Source organism: Chiloscyllium punctatum, chromosome 9 (assembly GCF_047496795.1).
Source record: "Chiloscyllium punctatum isolate Juve2018m chromosome 9, sChiPun1.3, whole genome shotgun sequence".
NCBI classification, from domain to species: domain Eukaryota; kingdom Metazoa; phylum Chordata; class Chondrichthyes; order Orectolobiformes; family Hemiscylliidae; genus Chiloscyllium; species Chiloscyllium punctatum.
Window position 1 is genome coordinate 113,619,833 of NC_092747.1, and position 24,694 is coordinate 113,644,526.

Sequence of the window (24,694 nt, forward strand, 5' to 3'; positions counted from 1 at the left end):
ATCGAAAAGAAATTAAGTGAGGTGAACTATTTGATAAGGACTCCAGAAAGAAAAAAATTCTCACAGAGTGTGTCATATGAATATGCTCAAAAAGTATTTTTACAGGGAAGGAAAGCCAAAGGAGACTGTGTTATTGGTTACAAAAGAGGGAAGAATCAAGTTCATAGGATTCTGTATTGGACATTCCTCAAATTGGGCAATAAGGAAGTTGTCAAAAATTGGGATAAATTATTGAGTTATGTTCCAAAGGAAAATTGAAATTACCTGAAAGAGTTATTACTGTCACATGGGGAGATATGTAAAAATAAGCTTAGAAGTACTAACCTAATTATGCATTATGTTCTGATTAAGCAATATCCTTATAGGCATAACACTCTTAAGTTGGCACAGGTTCAAGAGGAGATTGAATGCATGCTCCAAGACAACATAATTGAAGTGAGTTACAGTGACTGGAGCTCACCCATAGTAATGGTACCAAAACCAGATGGTACCCAACGGTTATGTGTGGACTATTGCAAAGTCAATGCAGTTACAAAGTCTGATGCATAGTTTGATTCCACATTTGGAAGACTGTATTGAAAAGCTGGGACAAGCAACTTATATTTCTAAGTTGGACTTGCTCAGACGATACTGGCAGGTACCTTTGTCAGAATGAGTGAAGGCAATTTTTGCTTTCGTTGCAATGAATGGATGGTATCAGTTTAAAGTCATGCCATTTGGCATGAAAAATGCACCAGCCACATTTCAGAGACAAACTAATAAAGTCATTGCTGGATTACCCAATTGTATCATCATATATTGATGACCTGGTGATTTTTAGTCACACATGGAAGGAATTTATGCAACATTTATCAGATTTGTTTGATTGACAATGTGGCATGGCAACTAGCACTGCTGCCTCACAGCACCAGGGACCCAGGTTCAATTCCAGTCTTGGGCGACTGTCTGTGTGGAGTTTGCACATTCTCCTGGTGTCTGCGTCCTCTGGGTGCTCTGCTTTCCTCCCACAGTCCAAGATGTGCAGTTTTGGTGAATTGGCCATGCTAAATTACTCATAGTGTTCAGGGATGTGTAGGTTAGATGCATTAGTTAGAGGAAATATAGACTAATAAGGGTAAGAGAATGCATCTGGGTGGATTACTCTTCGGAGATGTAGACTTGTTGAGCCAAATGGCCCATTTCCACACTATAGGGATTCTGTGTATTCTATGACTTCAGAAGGCAAGCTTGGTGATACACCTGGCCAGAAGTGAATTTGCTGAAGCCCAAGTCACCTTCCTGGGTCATGTTATTGAACATGGACAAATGGCCCCATAGGATGCAAAAACAAAGGCAATTGGGGAGTTTCCCATACCATCAATAAAAAGAGCAGTAAAATTCCTGGGATTGAGTGAATTTTATCAAAAAGTCAGACCAATTTTCACAGTGTGGCTACACCATTCACGGAATTGCTAAAGAAAGGCAAAAAGTTTCAGTGGACAGCAGATTGTCATAAGGCATTCGACAGCCTGAAAGCTGTGTTCACCATTGCCCAAGTATTACCTAACTATGCAAAGCCATCCAAGGTGGCTATTGATGCAAGTGATGTGGGCGTTGTGCCGTGCTTTTGCAGGAAGACGACGAGAAGATAAAAAGACCTATCAGGCATTTATCAAGGAAACTGAACACCCATCAGCAGAAAAATTCAACAGTTGAGAAGGAGACTTTGAGCTTGGTGTTGGCATTAAACCATTTCAATGTTTATGTTGCCAATAACATATCTGAAACAATCATATACACTGATCATAACCCATTGAAGTTTGTGGCAAAATTTAAAGATAAAATGCCAGACTGTTTCAATGGAGCTTGTTGTTACAGCCATTTAATTTGAAAATTGTGCATGTGATAGGACAAGAAAAAGCGATTGCCGATGCATTGTTGAGACTTGAATGAGAAACAGAGGCATTTGGTTGCAGGAATAAAATAAACTGAAACAAAATATAGTAGTGCACGTTTGCATGATTATTGTCAATATAATGCATATGGGTGTTGTAGTGTACTAACCATTTAGGATCTTTTTTTAAAGGGGGGGGTGGTGGGAGGTGTGATGATACTGCTCCTTTAACAAGGCAGTGCTGTCCTTGGCTTTTTTTTTCTCCAGAGAGGTTGTAAAAGACACAGATTCCGAAAAGTTTGGCTTGGATGGGTTTTTGGGCAAGTTTGATTATAGCTAACAGATACTGCCTCAGGCAAAAGGCTTTCAAGCTTTTAGAAAAAAAAAACTCTTGTACAATGAAAGGGGAATAGCCAGTTCTCCCAGTTGAGCCTTTCTTTAGTTTGGTTTGGTTTTGGCAGTCTGGCTATTCACTGAAAGCAGTCAGGCAGCTTTTTTGTTTGAGGCTGCTGATCTAAGAAACAACTACATGGAAGAGGGTGCTCTATGCTGCTGTGTCACTCTCTCCTGTAAGATCCTGTGCTTGATGTTCTGCCAAGGGGTGTTTATGGAGATTGGTGCAAGTATTTGGAACAGCATTATTAAGTTGAGATAGTCTGTTGGGTTTTTGGATAGGTTGTTATTCTATATTCTGTTCGCTTCTGCTAGTGTTCCATTTGCTAGTATTGCGAATAAATTCATGCTTGTTTAAAACTAATGGTTAAACCAGCTGCATCATTCCCAGAATATCCGCGTTACACTTGCTTAAAACGACTAGCAAAGTTAGGGTCTGGGCTACTTTCTTGAAATGATTTGAGGGGTCTGGCCTGATTCATAACAGGTTAAGAAGGTGACAAGAAACTCTCCAGAGTCCATGTACCAAGTAAATAAAAATGAATGATGTCTACATTTGGGCGTCCATATATTGTATACGTTTTCATGTCTATATCATAATGAACTATACTTCGAAACAGTGTTGCATTTCCCAAGAGTGAGGCATGTCGCAAATTCATATTTATATTTAAGGACAGTGCAAAAATTTGGAAGATTTAGAATGATGTGGACATTTTCTGGATGGTCAAGGTTACCATATGTTTTTATCAAGGAAAACAGTCAACATCCTAAGATGTGTTGTACACTCCCACTCTGTTTAAAAATAAACAAGTGACTGTGGAGAAAAGACAAAGCTTTTAAGAAAGAAAGAAAAGTGGCTCAGAGCATTTCAATATTGGAAAATGTGTTCTGAAAAAAACTATGGAGCTTCTTGGCTAATAGTCATCTAACAAACCTAACTGGACTTTGTTTTCTGTTTTAAAGACTAACGTAGTCAATCAGGAAGGCACCCCAAAAGCCACAATTCTACCTGTAAATCTTGAATTGCAGTTCCTGGGACCCTGATATTTAGAAATATCAGTATTTCAACAACCCTGGTAAAGCCTGAAAAGCTAGACTGTCACCACTTTCCAAAGACTTGGATCCAGGTTGAACTGTCAGCAATTTGATTTCACCAAAAGGAAACCTGATGGACCACAAAAAAGCATCACATTCTCTCCATCATTTCCAGCCTTTAGCCAACAGGGCTTTCACCCTTGAAAAACAGGCCCAACAGCACTGCAAGGGCTACTGCCGAAGTTGTTGTGTCAGATGGTTTGTATGTCTGGGACTAAATGGATCTCGTTCTAATTCTGAATTATTGCTTAGATATTGACCTGTGTTGGGCATTTGCATCCAGAAAAAAAAGTATGCTTGTAATAAACACATTATTGAGTAAATTAAAGAAGGCTGATAAACATTTCTTTTATTATGGGTAACAGTGTGATAGTAGTAGTAACTGGCAATTTTGGAGACTGAATCAATACCTTAATACTAATGGTGCAACAAGTGGAGTGGGGATTAGGGGGTTGATTATTTGACCTCCCATTTGCTCCAGTCATGAAAACAAGGTAATTGTTTGTTATCTTTGTAACTCCTGTAAGACAAACTTTATTTCCTTTATGAATTGGAGACCATCCTTATTTTCCAATACCCAAGGAGAAGCAAAGGCTGATCTGTATTTACGATGCATGTTGCATGACTTCAGAGAATCTCATAGTAATTTACTGCCAATTAAATACCTTTGACAATGTGGTCATTAATATAATGCAAGAGATGTAAAGACCAGATCTTATGTGCTCTGACATTGCAAATTCTCTCACAAAATATTCTGGAAGTGACATCCAAATGTAGTGTAAATCAATTGAATTTTAATAGGATACATAAGGAACAGAAGCTATCTCGACCTAATTAAATACAAAAAGGCCTTTGCCATCTAGTCATGGACAAAAATCACTCAGGTTAAAGTATCTCTCTATAAATTGCCACTAACCTTAGAAAGCAAAGATGATCTTATTCGGATCGATCCACCCTCCAAGTACAAAGTCTGAGCTCACCTGAAAAAGTGTTCAAGAGACTGGAGTTGTCTTATGAGTCTTCTTTGAGTTATGATGAGCAGATCACTGACCTAAAGGCTTGATGCCTCGAAATGAAATGTCATTATTGATGTGGGAGTTATAGCAATTGTGTAATAGGTTTCTCAACTTGGAAGTTGGCTGTGGCAGAGCACTACCAGGAGCAAACCAGAAGGGCTTGAGGGACATTCCATGAAGATATAAATCATCCCTAATGACTCATGGGACTTCCTGGCTTATGACCAACCAAAATGGAGAACATTTATTCCAAAAGACACCAAACACATTAAGACACTTTGTCACAAATATACTGGGCCAAATTGAGGCATGGGAAAGTGTGTACAAAGCTACTAACAACTCATTTACCCAAACCTTCAAACACAACTAGCCCCACCTATGGCAGAATCTGCAGATGGTGCACTAGATTTATCTGAGAATCTGAGTGGAAGCAAATCATTCTTCATTCCAATGGACTGCTTTAGTTGATGATCTGGTTAACATGATTCCTCCACTGTTGGGGATATTCTACAGAAACCATTCCAACATTAATGATGTCGACCAAAGTACAGAGGAACCTCACTTACCTGAATATCAGACTATCCGGCAAGATCACCAGGTCCGATGCTTGACTAAACTATGTTATCTGGCAACCCATTATCTGGAATTTGATTAACTGAACGAAATACTCCCCGCTCCTGTCCTTTGGATAATCGAGGTTCCTCTGTATAATGTGTTTGATTCTTCCCCATTTGTTTCAAGGTTGATCACATCACTTTTTTTTTTACAGATAGGTTTCCCGTGATATTTCCTTTTTCTTCAAACGGTGTGAGGGCTGCTTCTCCTGGTTAACCCATTGTGACAGGAATTTGTTTTATTGGGAACATAATATAAATTGAGCCAATGTTTTCTGGACTAAATTGGTAAAAAAAATCTCAAGATGTCCTCCTGAATTTTCAGAAACAAAGGAAGGTGGGCGGCATGGTGGCACAGTGGTTAGCACTGCTGCCTCACAGCGCCAGAGATCCAGGTTCAATTCCCGCCTCAGGCGACTAACTGTGTGGAGTTTGCACGTTCTCCCCGTGTCTGCGTGGGTTTCCTCCGGGTGCTCCGGTTTCCTCCCACAGTCCAAAGATGTGCAGGTCAGGTGAATTGGCCATGCTAAATTGCCCGTAGTGTTAGGAAGGGGTAATGTAGGGGTATGGGTGGGTTGCGCTTCGGCGGGGCGGTGTGGACTTGTTGGGCCGAAGGGCCTGTTTCCACACTGTAAGTAATCTAATCTAATCTAATTCAAAACAGTAAGATGTGCAGGCTATTATTAATAAACCTCTGACTGTGTGACATCATGATGCACACATGACAGTAGAATTTTAGACAGATATGATTAAACTTTTTATTTTGTACTGCAAGGGACTGGTTTTGTGAAAACCCCTCAAAGGCTCAAATCCAACAAGCTGTTCTACAGTATTTCTTGTTCCAATGAAAACTTCAAAAGACAGGAAAGCACAATGTGTGTTGTGTACTGCAATCAGTGATATCTCTAAATTAAAATGCATCTTTGGAAGACTACTTTTTACAACAGTAGTGAGAAAAAAAAAACTTTATTAAATCTGAAATACACCAATTGTTTTACAAAAACAAGTAAAAGCTTTGGATGCATCTCAAGAAAAATATGAATCATGCAATAAAGCAGAGTGATGACAAGGATAATGTCTTTTAATGCTTGTGCTTGAGGATATAACTGATGGAATTAAACACTTTCCTATTACAGGCAAACGTAACAATTATGAAATTTATAATGGCATGGTAGCACAAAATTGCTTCCATTTTTTAAAAAAGCAAAATATTGACTTTCTTGCTGATTTAACCGAAACAGCATCAAAGGTTAAGCGGAAAGCTGCTGAAAATAACTGAAATGTAAATGACTGCAATTAACTCAAGTTCTAAGTCATGCAGAATATCAAAAAAAGGATTAATTACAATTTTTTAAAAAATGAGTCCACTTTTCATCACATTAAAAACATGTAACCGTCTAACCTCAACACATATCAACAAGTTTTCAGAAACAATTCTACTGTTTTTTTTTAAGCTGTAACCTTGCACAAAACTTAAAATGGTGATGTCTGGAGCAAAATGGAAGTTAAGACCGTCTCTCCCAAGTTGCTTTGAAATATTTAACTGTTGCACAGTCACATGCACAATGCAGTCATGTGCACCCAAACCAGCAAAGTCGGCACATTTCCATTCCTCACGGACAAGAAAAGCAGTTAAGTTTTTGGAGAAGTTAAAAAGTCTCAGGAGCCAGTGCTTTGCAATGACAGATCCCATCCAGAATGTTCAAATGACATTAATTATCCCTTTATAATAAGTGATATTTATAAATGTTCCCGTTTTTATTGAATCAATTTAAGCCACATGTAACAAACATTAACTGTTTGCCCAGGTTAACAATTCTTTTTGAACAAGCTCAAAGGATTAAATGACTTCCTTTATTCCTTTCTGCTGGCCATCCCAACATATGAATCCAAATTAAAGGTGCAATTTACCAAGACAAGACCATTTTAAATTTAAATACAAAAATATAACAAAAATGTTCAAGCATTTTGCTTATTTCAGCAAGTGAGAAACAAAATCAGTGACCAACTACAGATGCCAGTGAGGTTACACCAGCAACAACCCACCATCCAAGAACTGGTACCCCAGCCTTACGAGCCATGGAAAAGGTGGACTGCGCTGTAAACAGCATTGTTATAGCTCTGCTCAACTCTAACAGAACTGGAATGTTCCATGTAACTGTTGATATCAGGAATGCTTTCAGCTGTGTCGCCAAACCCATGATAGTGGCCATATTGGAGTGAATCATGGTCTTCTTCCAGGCTTCCAATTGTGTTGCAAGATGGCAGCGTTGGTTTGATTGCCACACAGCTGCTTGGGCTTCCGTTTTGGTGCAGCGAGCCACACATCTCTGACAGGGTGTTTCCCGTGTTTTGGATGGTTCCATTGGACTCAAATCCACTTTTATTGCGAGAGATCTGGCCATCGATGCTACTGAACCCAGCAGTCAATTCCACAGCTCCTCCAATAGAGACATTGCTCACTCTGTTCTCCTGAGCCAAAGAGTAGTTCAAGCTATGGAAGGATCCATTTGTGACAGGTTGCATGGTCAACATTTTATCCATGTAGTTAGACTGATCCATATCTGTAGTGAGATACACACCTATCATAGTATTGAAGTAATTTCATGGTGTAATTTTAAACAACCAGTTCCTACTCTAATTATGTCCTTTGGGTTGGAGTTTAATGGGAAATAAGGTGGTGTAAGTGGGTGGACTTGGGGGGGGGGAATTAAGGACACTGGAGCCTGCAAGCCCATCCACCAAGAGCTTGCAGCCACTTAGAAATGTGTTGTTGTTATCCAGTTGGCACTGTGGAAGGTGTCGGGGGGGGTTCTTATCAACCCAACTTCAAATGCTGACTTTAAATAGTTATTTTTGGTTCTGCCCAACAAGCAGACAGGGAGGAAGAACATGGGACTAATGTTTGAGAGTGCATGTTTGGAAGAGATGTTTGGACGTGTTTGGATAGGGGAGGTGGGAATAGGGGAGAAGGGACTGGAGGTGAGCTTGTGAGAAGACCTGGGAAGGGGGAAGGAATAGCAGGGGCTTCATGAAGTGGGTAGTGGGCACAACTGTCTCAAGACTGTGTCATTAATGGTTATAGCAGATGTACATGAGGCAAAGTCAGGGGAACTGCAGGATCTCAGCAAAGATAGAAGGCTGGCTCTATTTTCAGGGATATGTTCATTAAGACTATCAGTGATTATGGCGAAGTCAATATATAAAACATTTCTTAAAGAAAATCACAAATTCATTTACAGTCCAGGACAGATGTCAAGGAGAGAACAGAGTCGAGAAGTCTGGAAAGTACAGGCAGCATCTGAGGAGGCAGGCAACATTTCAGGCAGAAGCCCTTCATCATGAATGTGACACATGAAAACATGGAAGAAAAATACTTTAAGGTATTCAGCATGAAGCCTTTTTAGTGGCATCTGAATTTGACCATAAGGACAAAACTTTTCTAGCTTTTCTCTGTCTTTGTACTAGCATTCTGAATTAACACACCCTAGCTACTAGATACTGACGCAGAGAAATTAGATATACAAGTTCTAAACTCTAATCTTGTTGTTGTCAGTTCATTAGATTTTGAAATGGAGCTTGTGATATTTGGCTTTCCCATTCCATTAACAGATGGACGAATAGGTTACTAGTGCCTGCAAAACAAGCATGAGCTCAATGGATAGTCACAGACTGCTCAAAGTAGTCACAAGCTGTGTTTCACAAGACAGCTACTGGGGAGAGTGCCCTTTTCCACTTGTACTAGTGATGGAAAATAATGACTCACCAATCACCAGTCTTGAAAAAAATGTTTAGGTTCTGCCAAGCGTTACCTGGGATGCGATAAGCTGCCCAAAGTGGTCTAATCAGCTGCTATTTTGACTCATTTCACACTTCATTTGTTCCAGCTATATTTCCACACCATGGTTGGCAAAATGGAACTGCCTGAAACTGTAAGGCTCAAGATTCAGTTGAAAGGGTGAAAAGAACCGAAAATAATTATTAAAGGCTTTGCTATTTTGCCTCGGGGACATTTTGAAACAATGTAAATTCAAGCAGTATTACTGCCTTTTCGCAATTTATTTTGGTCCTATGAAAATTAGTGATTTCAAATAACTTTAATCGAAGTCTGGCTGCGTGGTGTTTACCTATCAGCACAAGTGATCAGGAACGTGATATGAATGCCACATCATCCACTACAAAATATCATCATGGTAAAGTTCTGTGGCATGTCATTTATTGCACATACAAGCTTTTCCCACTTGCTAAAAGCAGGTAGTTTTACCTGGGAGAAAGTTAAAACGATAATGACCAGCAAAATCTTTTGGGTGATCTCTCAGCAAATACTCAGACCAGCTAAAGTCAACTAATACCACCTTGTTCCTTCTTAGATATTCAATATCATCATGATGCATCACCAATACAGTAACAAAGGTGGACCATACCCTGCATTTATATAGCATCTTTAACAAGGAAACAAATTTAAACCTACTCACTCAGTGAAATTAGCAAGTAGGATAATGCAGTTAAAACAAAGGATCAGAATGAAATTTTGAACAAAAGCTAGAGGCAGAAGGGTTTAAGGATGGAATTCCAGAAATTATATTAAGAAAAATATCAATGCAACGTTCTCTGTGGTACAGTTCCAGATTATCAATCACAAATATATCTAGAAGATATCTCTCCCAAACTTTGGAAGTTCCCAGACAGACAGCATTTAATGCAGGTATTTTCAACACAATGATCAATCATTCTTGAAATACTTTGTAGAGATCTGGTCACCCTGCTATAGAAAAGGAAACTGAATTGGAGAGGGTTTAGAAAAGATTTATCAGGATGTTGCTGGATGGAGGGGTTTGAGTTATAATGAGAGGTTAGATAGGCTGTGACTTTTATCACTGGAACACAAAGTTGAGGGGTGATCTTGGAGGTTCATAAGGGGCATAGATAAGGTGAATAACAAAGAACTTTTCCCAAGGATGAGGGAGATCAAAACTAGGGGTCATATTTTTAAGGTGAGGGGAAAAAGATTTAAAAGGGACCTGAGGAGCAACTTTTTCATACAGAGGGTGGTTTGAGTGTGGAATGAACTTTTAGAGGAAGTGTTACATGCAGGTACAGTTACAACATCTGGACAGGTACACAAATAGGAAAAGTTTGGAGGGATATAGGCCAAATGCAGGCAAGTGGGATAAGTTTAGTTTGGGAACATTATTCCAACTTGTCCATGCTGAACAAAGGGTCTGTTCTGTGCTCTACGACTCCGTCAAAACTTCTGCTGCCTATTGAGGGAAATCAGGTGGTTGAGAATACTCAAGAGACCATAGCAATGGAATGTGTGCTGTTGGGAGAACTGGAGAAAATTAGAAATACAGTGAGAGGTGTAGAAATGGAAAAATTAAAACAGAAGGTTGAGAATTTTAAACGCACAAACATGTAGTCGGGTAGGGTGCACATGACAAACATATGGGATATGGTTACAAGCAGCAACGGTTTGGATAAGTTTATGTTTGCAAGTTTTTCCCTAAGCCAGTGAAAATTGCAATTTTACTGATCAGAAACACCGCTTTGCTCTCTTAAATGCCTTATATAAATGTCCCAAAATACTTTACAAATGTGCTATCAATAAAAACAGTGAAATGGCACATGCATGTCCCAGGAAGCATCATCAGAACAGTTGGACAAAAACAGCATATTCAAAAAAAGAGGTGGGGAGGATTAGTAAGGAAATTTCAGAGCTAAGGATCAAGGAGCCCAAGAACAAACCTACCAATAGTAGATGGATTAAGATCAGGGCTGCACAGAAGCCTGGAATTAGAGGGACCTGTAGAGATAGGGAACAGTGAGGTGATGGAGGGAATTTGAGACAAATCTGCACAGAACACAGGATGAGCCACCTTTTGAAAGAAAAAGATTTCTCCATATTTTTGTACAAATGGAGACACTGTGTAGTATGACAGCAAAGCACATTTGGAGAGAATACTGGGCTTCTTACTGTAATTCCCCATATCATACATTCAGATTGTGACTGCAGCACTTTTACTACACTCCAGACAGTCAGGGAAAAACACCAAAACATCATCAGCTCTATCACCCAGACCTCAAACCAACAGGCTGGTGACAGCAGCAACCACAAATCAAGAATCAGAACTCCAGCTCTTTCTCTGGCTGGGAGCAGTGGGCAGCATTGGAGGGAAGGGATATAGAAGAATAAAATAAAAAATAAAGTTAGCATAATTAATAGACTGGAACATATTAGATATTAAGATTTCTTTATTGTTGCAAAAGTATGCAAAAAAAAATCACAAAGTATTGGAAGAGATGCAGATGAATTAATTTTAGATGCTTAATTTTGAACTTGAAACCAACATTGATTAAGTTATGTCAAATCCTTTCAAAGCGATTTAAGCGATTCAAAGTACAGACTAACCATAGACACAAGCATAAACTCTACCTTTAAGTTAATGTTTGTTTAGTCCAGTATGTGGTGATCAGAGTTTATAGATTATATATATGGTGCATAGATGGTGACTGATCCCATCACTTACAGTCTTTCTTTTTAAAGCAGATATTATGAATAATCTTATATATCGTCTATACTTGTGACTAAGAAAAATATCTAAAAATGTGATATTTACCAAAACTTCCTCTGAACAAATTACATGGTTTGTGGAGAAAAATCAGCGAAATAAAATAATCAGATGACCAATATCTTTCCTTGTCATTCTTTAAAACCAATGCCTGAAATCTGTAGGATTAGCATTGGGCAGAGACACTGGGATTAAGAGTCCCTGGATCTCCACAATATGGAAAACAAATATTAAAAGGAAGATGTTGTTTTGGACCAGACTTTAATCCTTTTCACCAGAAGTTGCAGAGGCTGAGAGATATCAGCACAAAGACTAGCAAGCTACAACTTGCACAAGTCAGAAGGAAAGAAGTGAAGGGCAGGAAAACAATGCAGGAAAACAATGCAAAGAGAAAGCACACATGTAATGCAAGGAATGGAGATGGTCACATTAAATAAGGAAGTAAACATTCTTCCTCATTCACCAAGCTTTCTGCACTGAAAGATCAATTATAATGTTTGCATATTGGCACTAAAATTCATCCAGACATTGAAACTTTGAAGGTGCACAAACAAAATTTAAAGGATAGGAAACTAAGTGCCATGTCCCATTAAAGTTCAGCTCACAACGAGACTGGAACATGTTCAGCTGTGCTTTGTCAATATATCAAGACAAGAATGTTAAGTCAGTTATGATGATGATCCAAAGCTGCTTTAAATTGGTCTGTTGTTATGGGGAAAAGATGCAGGCTCACATTTTTTGAGCCTCTTACCGGCAGTGATCCTGGTTTCTGATGAGAGTCTGCAATCTGGCACTGACCCTGGTTTCTGGTGCAAGTCTGCTACCCAACATCGATCCTGGTCTCTGATGGAAGTCCGTTATCCAGCTCCCATCCTAGTTTCTAATGCGAGTCTGTTATCTGGCATTGATTCTGGTTTCTGGTGAGAGTCTGCTATGTGGCATCAAGTTTGCTAGCCAGCATTGAGCTGAGCATGTTAATTGGCATAACTCCGTTATCTGGCATCAAACCTGTTTATTAATATCGGGTCTGATATTGAGCATAGAATTTGTTATTTAGCCTTGACCCTCGCATCCAGAATTGAGTTTGTTATCTAGTTGTGAGCTTGTTTTCTGGCATCAAGCTTATTATTTGGCACTGAGTCTGTGATCCAATGCTGAGAATGTTACCTGGCACCAAGTCTATTTCCTAATGAGTCTGTTATTCAGCACCAAGCATCACTGAGTCAGTCATGTGGATTGAGAGGATCATCCCCAAATAACAAGGGCAGTATTCTGCAGCCAGCTGACCACAAGGAGCCCACACTAGTAGATATCCCAAACTTAAGAGAATAAAGGCAACCTGAAAGCCTATCACAGAGCTTGCAAGCTTGATACCAATACGTGGGCAAAGCAGCCTTGGATTGACCCAAACAGTGATGAAGCAATTTCAACATGTGAGAAGAACAAAGTGTCTTCAGGGCAATCAATTCCACCACCAAGTTGATATCTTCACCCATCCCTCCAACGTGGACGTCAAAGGCATTTTTTCCCAATTGATAATGCAAATTAAAACTAGGCCAAATGTCACAGATGGGACAACATTAACCTGGATTATAAACCAATCTTTGGTTTTCTTACTTGCAGAAGTAACAGGAGAATTAATCATGCATCTGGAAGATCCATGTCATTGATCTTAAAACCAAATGATCTGGTCTCAACCAAAATTAATAATGACAAAAAGGATCCTTCAACAGCACCTCCCAAAACTGAAACCTCCATCTAGGAGGAGGTAGGAGATGCATAGGAACACCACCAAGCCCCTTCCAAGCCACACACCATCCTTACTTGGAAATATACAACATTTTTTCATCATCACTGGATCAAACTCCTGGGAACTCCCTTCTTAATAGTACTGTGGATATGTCTACATCCAAAGAACTGCGTTGACTCAAGGTAGCAGATCACCACCACTTTCTCAAGGGCACTTCTGAAAGGACAATAAAGGCTCAAGAGCCACTGACACCTATATCCCCCTAACAAGTAAAAAGAAACCGAAAGATGTGAGAACATGAAATTAAGGAGGTAATTTATTTTGATTATTCTTGGGAACTACTGCAAAAAGAACATTAACTTGAAGAGGAACACTTTGCCAAAAAAAAAATCAACAGAAGTAGCAACCACCAAAAGCAAGCACTTTCTGCAAACAGGGCAAAATAACTAAATTAGTCTTAGTTCGGAGTCTCTTGAATGCAAACGGGAAACCTGATCGAGCTGATCCAAACATCGCAAATCTCTGCATGGCAATAATACGCTTACTATTTAAAGTATTAAATCTGTGAGAGGAGGCTGACTTTAGTGGGGAGGATGAGGAGTATCTGTTGACACCACTAACAGGCAGATGTCTGGATGACTGAAAAAGAAACCATGACCAGACTGTTCTTATTTCCGGTCAAATGCATCCACCATCATACTACTAGAGTCTTTAGTCTTGAGTGCTGATTCTTCCATTAAAAGGGAACTGTTCTTCCCCTAATTTCCCAGGGAACAATGTAGAAACTGCCTCAACTGTATCTCACTGATCAGTCTAAATACAAATTAAGCCACTCAGCTAAGACTTTGCCTCTTTCTCGAATGTTTCTCCCTTTGTGAATTGATTTATCATCAGAAGACATTTGGGGAATAAACTATAATTGAACTGTTTTACACAAGAATGTTAAAGCACATTGAGTATTCTGATTGAAAGTGAGGCCATTCTCAGGACAGATATTACACTCTTATTTCTGAACCCTTTTTCTCACATTTGTCCAAAACAACCTCATTTTCCTATTTTTTTACCTGATGTTTTTTCATAAATGTCACTAACCATCCAGCACATTTTTGAAAGTTGCAATTGACTTAGCACTCGCCTCACATTCCAGACTCTGTGAAAAGGTTTCATCTTTGGTTTCTCCTACAGTCAATACTTTATTTCACATCTCAGCTTGCACTGATAGCATGGAAAACTAAACGACTAATTTTAAAACTGCTGGCACTTTGCCACTCATTTGACATTCCCTGGTACCTACCTGTTCTAATTCCTTCTCTAAACAACTTCCTGTCTATTTCATGTCCCCACACTTCCTGCCTGTCCTGCCAGAAAAAGATTGAAACACAGAAGTACAATATCAGCCTTTCAAAGGCACATTCACCATCCCTAGTTTCCCACAATCAGGAGTCAATCAGAGTAAGCTTTCCACACCTTCATCCTTCACTATTATGTAGAATTGGATGTTTAAACTAAATATCATTACAAGTAGTACCTCAACTACCTTTATTGATCATTCAACACTCTATAAACTGTGTACTTTAAAATGCTTTTCATGGTCAATTGCAGCCATATACTATTTACTTTTAAGATCCAAGATGTTTTCCCTCTCCTCTTGTTATTTTTATAAAATTCACTTGTTTGGGACAGAAACCCTGCAATGCTAATCAGGAAATAGAAATATCAGTCTCTCTGTTTTCGAAGCTCCTTTTTGATGAATCCAATAGTTAAAATTAAAGGCAACTAACAGAAACATCCTGTGGGAGAAGATCAGTGTTTTGCCACATCAGCTATCAAACTAGTTGAATCACTGGGTCTCTAAGAAAGAGTGGGCACACGTGGTTTTAGTTACACTATATGTGGTTCAACCTTAATGATAAATTTAGTGATGAAACTGAAACACTGAACCTTCACGGAAAGCTCATTCAGACTGAAATGTCCTGCAGATTGTTTCTTAGTGTTAGCATGTAGAGCACAGAAACCTGGACAGCAATTAAACTATGATATTTTGCACATTAAAACTATGCAGAGGCACAATATGACATTAACAAGAAAAATGATCATATCAAATTACTACTCAACAGTAAATATATGCTTACAAATACTTAAAACTTTAACATTCTTAATTTTCTGAACCAATAATCACACCCAGAATAATTGAATATTCAAAACAACAAGTGTTCCTCCAAGGGTTTATTCAGAGAGAAACCAAATCCAACAGGCTATGTGGGAGCCAGACAAGATTCCAAGAACTATAGAATTCCTATTTTTTTTCAGGGTGATGGCAAAGAGACTCTAATTGGCCCTCAATATCTTGAATTTGTTGGGGAGCAAACAAACAGGCATGGTCCCTGGCATTGACTATACAGTGTTCAGTGTTGTTCATGGACATGGAGAAAAAACAAAACACAGTTCAGCTATGATGCCACCACTGTTAAAGAGGTCTCTAGCACTGCCCGGGCTCGGGTACAAGACTTATATTTTTCCAGAACTATCGTTCAGCAAGAGCCAGTGCCTTGGCAAGTGAAGGGAACAAAACCAACCAAAGCAGAAACAAAAGTTAATGTATCAAAAGTATTTATTTAAAATAACATTTGACCTAACAATGCATTTGGATTATGCACCATCCAAAAGCACAGAAGTAATTTTTAAAAATTGAATTTCCATAGCATCTTTCATGATCTCATGCCACTCTAAAATATTCTTCAGCCGATGAAGTTATTTTGACGTGTAGTTATTGTTGTAATTTAAGGAACACTAACCAATTTATGCAAATCAAGCTCTCACAAACAATAATGTGATGATGACCAAACAATCTATTTTGGCAATATTGATTGAATGGGAAATATTAGCTGGGACATCAGGAAGAACTCCCGAGCTTATTTGAAATATTGTAATCGGATTTTATGCTCACCAGAGGGGGCCTCGGTTTAACATCCTTTTTGAAATGCAAACCGCTGCAACATAACAGTATGTTATATGGAAATAAAAACGATATTATAGACTCCACTGAGATACTGTGCAAACATAAGTCATGCGGGAGGAACTTATACCAAGAGCACCTTCTAACACCCTCAAGATATTTCTAAGCACTTCACAGACTATTGAATATCAATGAAGTGTAGTAACAACAGTCCAGCATAAAACAGTCAAGTAAAACAGTGTGCGAGTGTGACTGCAAGTATATGAGACAGGCCATCAGGTGGGCCAAGGTGACATCTATTCAGAATGTGTTTCTCCAGTCTTAAGAAATTCTTTTTCTCAAAAACCACTAATTTCCTACTTTCAGCAGAATTAGGTATGGATCATTAGAGAGTATCTGCCTAGTTCACGAATCCCATTTAAAAACGGTAAGGAATTTGTAACATGTAGACTGAAAATATCAAAAGTCATATGCATATTTAGTTATACAGCGACATGGTGTCTGCATGGGAGAGACGGTGAAGACTTCAAAATCCTGGCCTCTAACAGACACAATCTCCTGAGCTGCTTGGTCCAATTTGATCTGATTGCTGCCACACTCAGCTGCGAATCCTTCAGCCTTACCGGAAATAGCTGAAGGCTTGATCTCTGTGTAAATGCTTTCAACGTTGTCCATGGCGATGCCATCGGCTGCTGTTCCGAAGCCATCAAAGCCCAGAGCTGTGAGAAGGAGGGAATCTACCATAAGCACACATGCATATTTGCATGTTTAAGTATACGACATCAGTCTGTATACATGGACTAACTTTAGGTCCAGTGGAAGGTTATGCTGAAATGTGATGGTATCTGTAACCACACATACATACAAAATAGACAAGCGCTCAATGTTAAAAAAGCTGCCTTGTTGAGTCTGTGATTCTATTAGGGGTCTTTCCTGACAGTCATAAAGACCCCAGAATTCCATTCATTTTCCAAATGTTTTGTGGTGTTAGCACTAAACTAACCTTTCATTATGCCTTTGCTCAAAACATAAAACTTAAAACATCTTGCAAGCACTCCAAGGGTTCATCTTTTAAATTATCCCAGTGTTAAACCATTGGATCACTTTTAAAGATGGAAAACAATCAACTAACAAGATAACCATGAAACTGAATCACACTCGGCCAGAATTTTCTAAAATACCCCAACGCTTTCAATGGTGACAGTTCCCGTATTGTGATCTTGTCAACATTTACTTGCCTGTTGTATGGCAAGTGAAAAAACATAATGGAGTAAGGAGGCCTGTTTAAAAATATTTTGAGTCAATCAATTCAAAAGCATTTAAAAGGGCAAATTAAATCACATTGCTATTAACTGAGCTATTCATTATGGAAAAAATTATGATATAGTATTCAGGTGTTGCAAACATCCTTGAGGGTAAAGCAGCAACTGATGGCAATGTGTAAACATTATCAGGATAAAGCTTCCACATCTTGCCTCTAACTGCATCATACTAGATCACCACAATTGCATTGTTCAGCCCAGATTAGCAAGTTTTTTAAAAGAATGTTGTTGCAGGTAGCATCTTTCAAATTGTTTGCTGTGGTAATTACAAACAATTTAGTACAATATTTGTAAATGTCTGTATTTAAGCCAGATGGTGGGGACAGACCTCAAGCAAAAGCATTATAACATATCACAGTTGGAACAAAATGAGGCGGTGGACAGCAAGACTCCACCACTGGAGTTGACAATGGATAACCCTTCTAGTGTCTTGCCATAATCTGAAGACACAAACATCTGGTAAAGGGCTACTACTTGTCTGGAAGCAAGGCCATGTGCCTACATGGGCAATGTCAGGCTTGTTCAGGGCATCATTTCCAGAGAGGGAAGGAAGAGGCAGAAAAGAGTAAATGAAGATTCACTGTACACATGGACATGCCAAACATCTCAGGTGCAAAAAGGTTCTCATTCCTATTCTCTGACAGTGGTTGCTACTGAACTATTGACGATTTTGCTGAACTGCCACTGCCTACATATTAGCTGTGGTCAAGCAATAAGTAAGGCAACAATACCCATTAATCAGCTCTTCATCAGGTCTTCAACCCAGTCAGACTTAATGTATGACCTGCAATTGGCTCAGATCTGCATATTGCGAACTTACACCACAAAACACTTGACAATTTACAGTAATTCTGCAAAAACAGAATTGTGTTTTATTGTGTTTTAAGACAGAAGATGGCTTACTCCAAACTTGATGGAACAGGCTTTCCTAAAAGTATTTTCTTTCAGTATCTTTAGGAACATTCTATCTCTAGCCTCAAGCTACTCTGTCACTTCCTATTTGACAGGCTCTATTTCTAACGAGCAACCCTGCAACCTCCCCTTTCCCACTCCTAAATTTAGCCTCATTAAAAATATCCTGTCACCAATCTACACAACAAAGAAAGATTTCACTTCCTGACATGTATAAAAGGATAAAATTTTTGCCCAGTGCTACAAAATTAAGAGAAATTCTTTTTGCATTGTAATCCCCAATTGATTTAAAGTAGCAGAGTGCTTAAAGTAGCTTAAAAATCAAAACTTGTTTGTGATCATCTCAGACATGAAGATCCTGTTCATTTTATTGCCGAGTACCGGATTAACTGGAGGACCAGGAATCAAGACCTTGGAAACACACTCCACCTCAAACCCTGTGACAGGGTTGTAACTAAGACCATTGTGAACCCACTGGACCCCTAATCAATGAACTTAATGATGGCACATAATGAGCATAGGAACAAAGCCATGAGCTGTATGATCATTATTAGAATAACTTTGCCAAGAGCCCGGAAAATAAAGGTTAGATGAAATCAGGAATGGTAATGAGCACTGAGATTCCTGAAATGTCTGCTAGTATTAAAATTGGATTCTATACAAACCCTAAGCAGCTAATACTAGGTGAAGGATAAAGTACAAAACTGACTGGGGGACGAGGGCTGACCAGGAGAAAGGAGGGCTGGTTGGGAGACGAGGGCTAGAGATGACACAAGTTATAAATTAAGCAATGCAGACGAGCAAACAGGCTATTAGGTAGGTAAAATAAAGCTTCAAACTGGATCTTAAAGTTAAAAGTCATTAAGAACAGAAAACAAAGCCAGAGTTGCTGCTATTAAAGCAATGGACATATCTTATGCAGCTTGAGCTCTTCAGGACAGGAAAAGTCAAATTGTTCTGGACAAGATGCAATGCAGGATCGAGGGCCTAACTGAGGAAGAATGGCTACAGCAAACTGGACTGTGTTCTCCTGAATAGAGAAAATATGATTGATGTTGTTGTGAGCTTGAATTATTCCAGTAATACATGGAATAGAACAGATTAGCAGATGGAAAATTGCTAATGCAGACACGGAGACTGAAGGCTAGAAGATAAATACGAATTAGACGAAATATCTTCAAACTGTGGATTATGTGGTCACAAATGGTGACTGATTCCAAATCCATGAAAAGCTTACGCGAGAGCATGGTAGAAGGTGGTGGGATATGGATTGATTAGCTAATGTAATAAAATGTGGGATAATATGAGTCTAGAGTCATAGAGATGTACAGCACGGAAACTCATTCATGCCGACCAGATATCCTAAATTATTCTAGGCCCATGTGCCAGCACTTGGTCCATATTCCTCTGAACCCTTCCAGATGAGGTTATGCACTGTGGCAGGAAGAACAGAGAAGCTGAATATTATACAACAGAGAAATACTGCAGAGAGCTGCAGCACAGAGGGATTTAGCGGTTCTAGTGCACAAGTCATAAAAAACTCGTACCTAAGTTCAGTAGTTTAGAGGGAAGGCAAATCAACTGCTGGACTTTATTTCAAAGGGAAAAGAATATAAAAATAAGTAACTTTTAACTATACAAGGCATTACTGTAGTCAGACCATATTTGAAACACTGTGAACAGTTCTGGTTTCTTTATCTAAGAAAAAATATCCTGGCACTGGAAGCAGTCCACAGAAGGTTCACTAGATTGATCCCAGGTATGAAGGGATTTTCTTATAAAAAGAGGTGTAGAGGAAGTGGAGTTTATATTTATTGAAGTTCAGAAAAATGAGAGGTTACCTTATTGAAACATAAGATTTTTACTGCAGAGAGGATATTTCCCCTTGTAAGAGAATATAACAGTGGGTATAATCTTAAAATAACAGATCCCCCATTAAGAGATGAGGAGGAATTTATTTTCTCAGAGGGTTGTGAATCTGTGGAATCATTTACCAAAGAGGGCTGTAGGGGGTGTGTGTCAAGAATTCTTAAGGCCAAGAATGACAGAGTTTTAAGAAATGAGTGAATTTAGTGGTATTGGGAAGAGGCAGGAAAATGGTGCTGAGATTCTTAATTTCAACGTGATCTCCTTGAATGCCATAACAGATTTGATGAGCGGAATGGTTGACTTTTGCTTGCACTTCTTACTGTCTTACAGGTTGTGGAAGAGGGACTGATCAAACCAGTACAGACAGGGGTGGGGTCAAGGAGAGACAGGGATGGAGCACTGAAGGCTAGAAAACAGTTTCCCAAAAAATACAAAAAAGCATGGGAAAACAAAATCTAGAAAATGAGACAAATGCGTAACCAGTCTTAAGACAGGCCTGTATTCAACCAAAGCATGAAGGCAAATGAGTCACTTCAGAGTTAAGTTTTACGTAAAGAATTAAATTGTCAATTAATTTGAGCATTCACTGAAATTTTCCTCCAATTTCAGTTGATAGTTTAATCTTTCCAATGTAGAATTGATGGGATCAGTAGGCTTGTGATCCAGAATGCATGGAAGTCTTTGGAAGCCAATTCAACCATAACTTACAAAAGGAATTGCATAAATACCTGCACAGGAACTTTTGTCACAGAGAAAGAGCAGGTGAGTGGAACTAATTTAGATCACTCTTTCGAAGAGCTAGGACAGGCACTATGGGTTGAACGGCTTCCTGTTATGCTTAAAAAGTTTTAAAATATAAAAAGTTGGACAATATTTGTTATTCACATGATTGTTACAATGTTCACAGAATGATGCTAGAATCCTTATGTCCTGGAATAAAATGCCTAATGGCACAAAGTGCTTACCATCTGTTCTCGGCTTCTTGATTCCACAGCGTTCAGATTCCTCATGGCTTCTCTTCCGGTTGGTTCCTGTGTAGCCATTTAGGCCATCTGTGATCAGGTTATCGCGGTAAAGACCACTGGCGATGCCATTGGTATAGAAACCATTTAGCTGATGGTTCTGCACACTGCACAGGAACTGGGAACATTCCTGGAAGCCCTGAGCCAGGGCAAGCTCAGCTGCTGTCAACCCATTTGCATTCCTTAAACTGCACAAAGGAACATAAAAACAATTACACTCTAACTTATCACAACATTTCACACATAGGATAGAGCTGGACATGTGGGAAAGATTAGTTAGGGCACATTGTAGAAGGCGATATGAAAAATTGCATTACAGTAAATAATGTAAAGGAATCTGCTAATAACAGTATCCAAGTATTATTGCAACATTTACACATTTGATTTTACTAAGTATTTAAATTAGCTTCACTTGATTATAAGTCAGACTTGGCTACTTGAAACAATTTTATCAGAAAATAGCAAACCACGAACAGAGATATCTTTTATTTAAAAAGAGTTCCAAACAGAACTACACTTTTCAAAAAAGATTCCCTCATTTATACAACATACTTGCAATTGTTTGTTAAACTGATTATTGTTAACAAATATTTCTGAAAATCAGATATCCCTGGAATTGTTTTGCAAAATGATGGCTCACACCAAATCTTTTCTCAGGTGTAAATAGGCAAACATGAGAATTAAACATTTTAAAAACCGAATTACTCCTCTAAACTGTTCTCTATTTTTGATGCCTTGTTTTCTCTGCAGCTAACTTATTTTTTGCAGGATCTGGTCCAACCATCCACTACTGTTTAGCTCTGTGAATTGTCAAAATCAACAGATTATAACTGCATTTGAAACTGCAAGTATCAGTGAGGGAAGTGCCACTTCCATGAGTTCCATTTACCAGTTAGCATTCAGAGCTAAGTTCAAATTGTGCAAGTTATTTTTGACATTCATCATCTACTCTGGAATATTAGCTAGAGCCTTAATCAGTATATAAGAGCCAGCAATTGGGCCATGAACCCTGCCGTACCACTCAATAAAACCATAAATGATATTCTACCTCAACTCCAGAATCCTGCCTTTCCCCATATGCATGCCTTCATCCCCTACAGTCAAAAGAAGTCTGAATTCTGAATAAAATCAACAGACCATTCAAATCCCTCCTAGCTACAGAATTCTGAAGATTTATAATAATGTAAATGAAGACATTTCTCCTCATTTCTGTTCAAAATGACTAATCCCTTATCCTGAGACTGTGACTCAATGCTGGACTCTTCGGCTAAGAGGAAACAGCCTCTGAGCACTAACCCCGTCAAACCCTTTAAAGATGTGAAGTGTGCATATACATCCACATTGCAGAATGACACATCAGTACCAGCTTGTATCAAAAACATTGCAATGGAAAACATCAACATCGAACCTATGTATTCATGAATTAACTGTTTCTACACCATAGATAATCTAATGAAAATATTTTCAAAGCTACTCTTTCCACATGCTATCACTTAACAAACACATTTATTCATATGGTTACTATTCAACACCACTCTCACCTGATATCCTCCTATCCACTTCATCCATACCTGACTTTCTCAAACTTGCACCTTACTTCTCATAACTCTTCAGTTCTACCCAGATCTAATACCTGTGCGTCCAACTCCTCTCTAACCTGGTACAATAATACATTTTCCTGGTTTTCAATAAGTACTGCCATAATTCCTCAAACCAAGACCAATACCTGTGCAACAACTTCCTCAAACAAATGCCACCTATCCTCAGTCCCACTGAAACCCCCATCCCAAAGTACCAATCACTTGCTACCCCTCACCCAAAAGCATTTTACAGCTCATTAAATTATTTTCTTCTATATAATAAACCAACTTCTCAGACCCTCAACTTCACCCTTAGCCAATACCTGAAAGTCATTGACAATAATCTCCAATATTAGGCATTGGATACCGCCTCCCTGCCAAACCCCTTTACCTATCCCACTACTATGCTCCTCAATAAGCTCAAACAACTGCCACTGCAGTAACAGCCCAATTTCTAACTTCCTTTTTCCTCTCAGCCATTACATAAGTAACTAGTCCAAGAAGGTGACAGTTAAAATTGATTCAATCGCACTTGGTCAGTCACCTACGACATTCTACATTATTCTAGCATTTCCACATTCTTGACTCTGGACACAATTGGTCAATCCGCCCTTCTTGATTCTCTCTAATCTTTTGACTATCTCTGTGACATTAAATCTTGTATCCTCATTCTAAATGTCAGAGTAACTAGCCAAAGTCCTGCTTTCAAAGGCTACACTTTCACGTTCAGCAGAACCCAAACACATCCCCAATCAAGATTTTTCAAATATCGCTGCCTTTCAGATTATCATTTATAAATAGAGGCACATAGCCCACATCCACCTTAATAACATACTGCTTTATTTCTCAATTCTGCATGGTTTTTGTACATGACTACAATCTACTCATGAAATTGCTAGAACTCCACATAAACACTGGCAAAAATTAAAGCTCTACAGTTTGTTTCATGCTAGGAACTCCACACAATCACATTCCATCTATTCGTCTTCTGGGCCACGTACTGGCTCTAAGCCTGATAGCCCACCATCTCTCTACTTCTTAATAGAGCTAAATTTAACAGCAACACATCCAGTTCCACCACTCGGACTATCCCTGCCTGTAACTTGCTCTCACTGACAACGTAAAGCTCACCCACACCTTCCATCATGAAATTCTTAACTTCTTCGTTTCATCAGCACTTCCAGTAGAATTATACTGTACGAATCCAAAGTTATGACTAAGTTCTGCTCACCTTCTAATACTGTGCCTAAGTTCTGCTATTATAACTATAAATAACAATATCTTATAAAATGAGAATGATCAAATCTTAAGTGTAACTGTAGACAGTGGGCTTGGCTGGGAGTAAGTTTGGAACTAGGGCATATTATGAGTAGTTTCCACATCTGTAAGGCCAATGTTCAAGAGCTAGGTTTATTTTCAGAATCCGAGAACATCACTGCTGCTAAACTTAAGAGTTCTTAAGCTCTGTTTCAAAGTTTTGAGCATCCATTGATTCATCCATTGTCCTGTATGTCAACAAATCAAGAATCCATGCAAACAAAAGCCAGATTTTCAGGATGCTTTTTTGAAAAATAAATCATGCAATTTGTACTTGCAAAGTATTTTTATTAAATCTGTTCCAAACTACACAATTACCAAAAAGGTTAAATTGGTCATCAAAGGGGCAAATCCTGCAGTTGACTGAAGTTAGCTGGCTGAACACTTTGTTCGTGGTCACACACTC

The 24,694-nt window shown here is 38.8% G+C and overlaps 1 protein-coding gene across 5 annotated transcripts in view; it reads right to left on the reverse strand.

The window, feature by feature from the left end:
- Positions 1-5,940: 5,940 nt before the first annotated feature.
- Positions 5,941-24,694, reverse strand: part of ankrd10a (ankyrin repeat domain 10a) — a 57,285-nt gene continuing 38,531 nt past the window's right edge. For 4 of the 5 annotated variants that reach the window (XM_072578107.1, XM_072578111.1, XM_072578110.1 and 1 more), the window contains 3 exons: positions 21,335-21,579; positions 16,890-16,985; positions 5,941-7,555 (listed from right to left, as the gene is read on the reverse strand). In XM_072578107.1, the coding sequence (XP_072434208.1) occupies positions 7,062-7,555; positions 16,890-16,985; positions 21,335-21,579 (835 nt within the window). In that variant the 3' untranslated portion in view covers positions 5,941-7,061. The remainder of the gene's footprint in view (positions 7,556-16,889; positions 16,986-21,334; positions 21,580-24,694) is intronic. The other variant, XM_072578108.1, reaches the window with a different exon arrangement.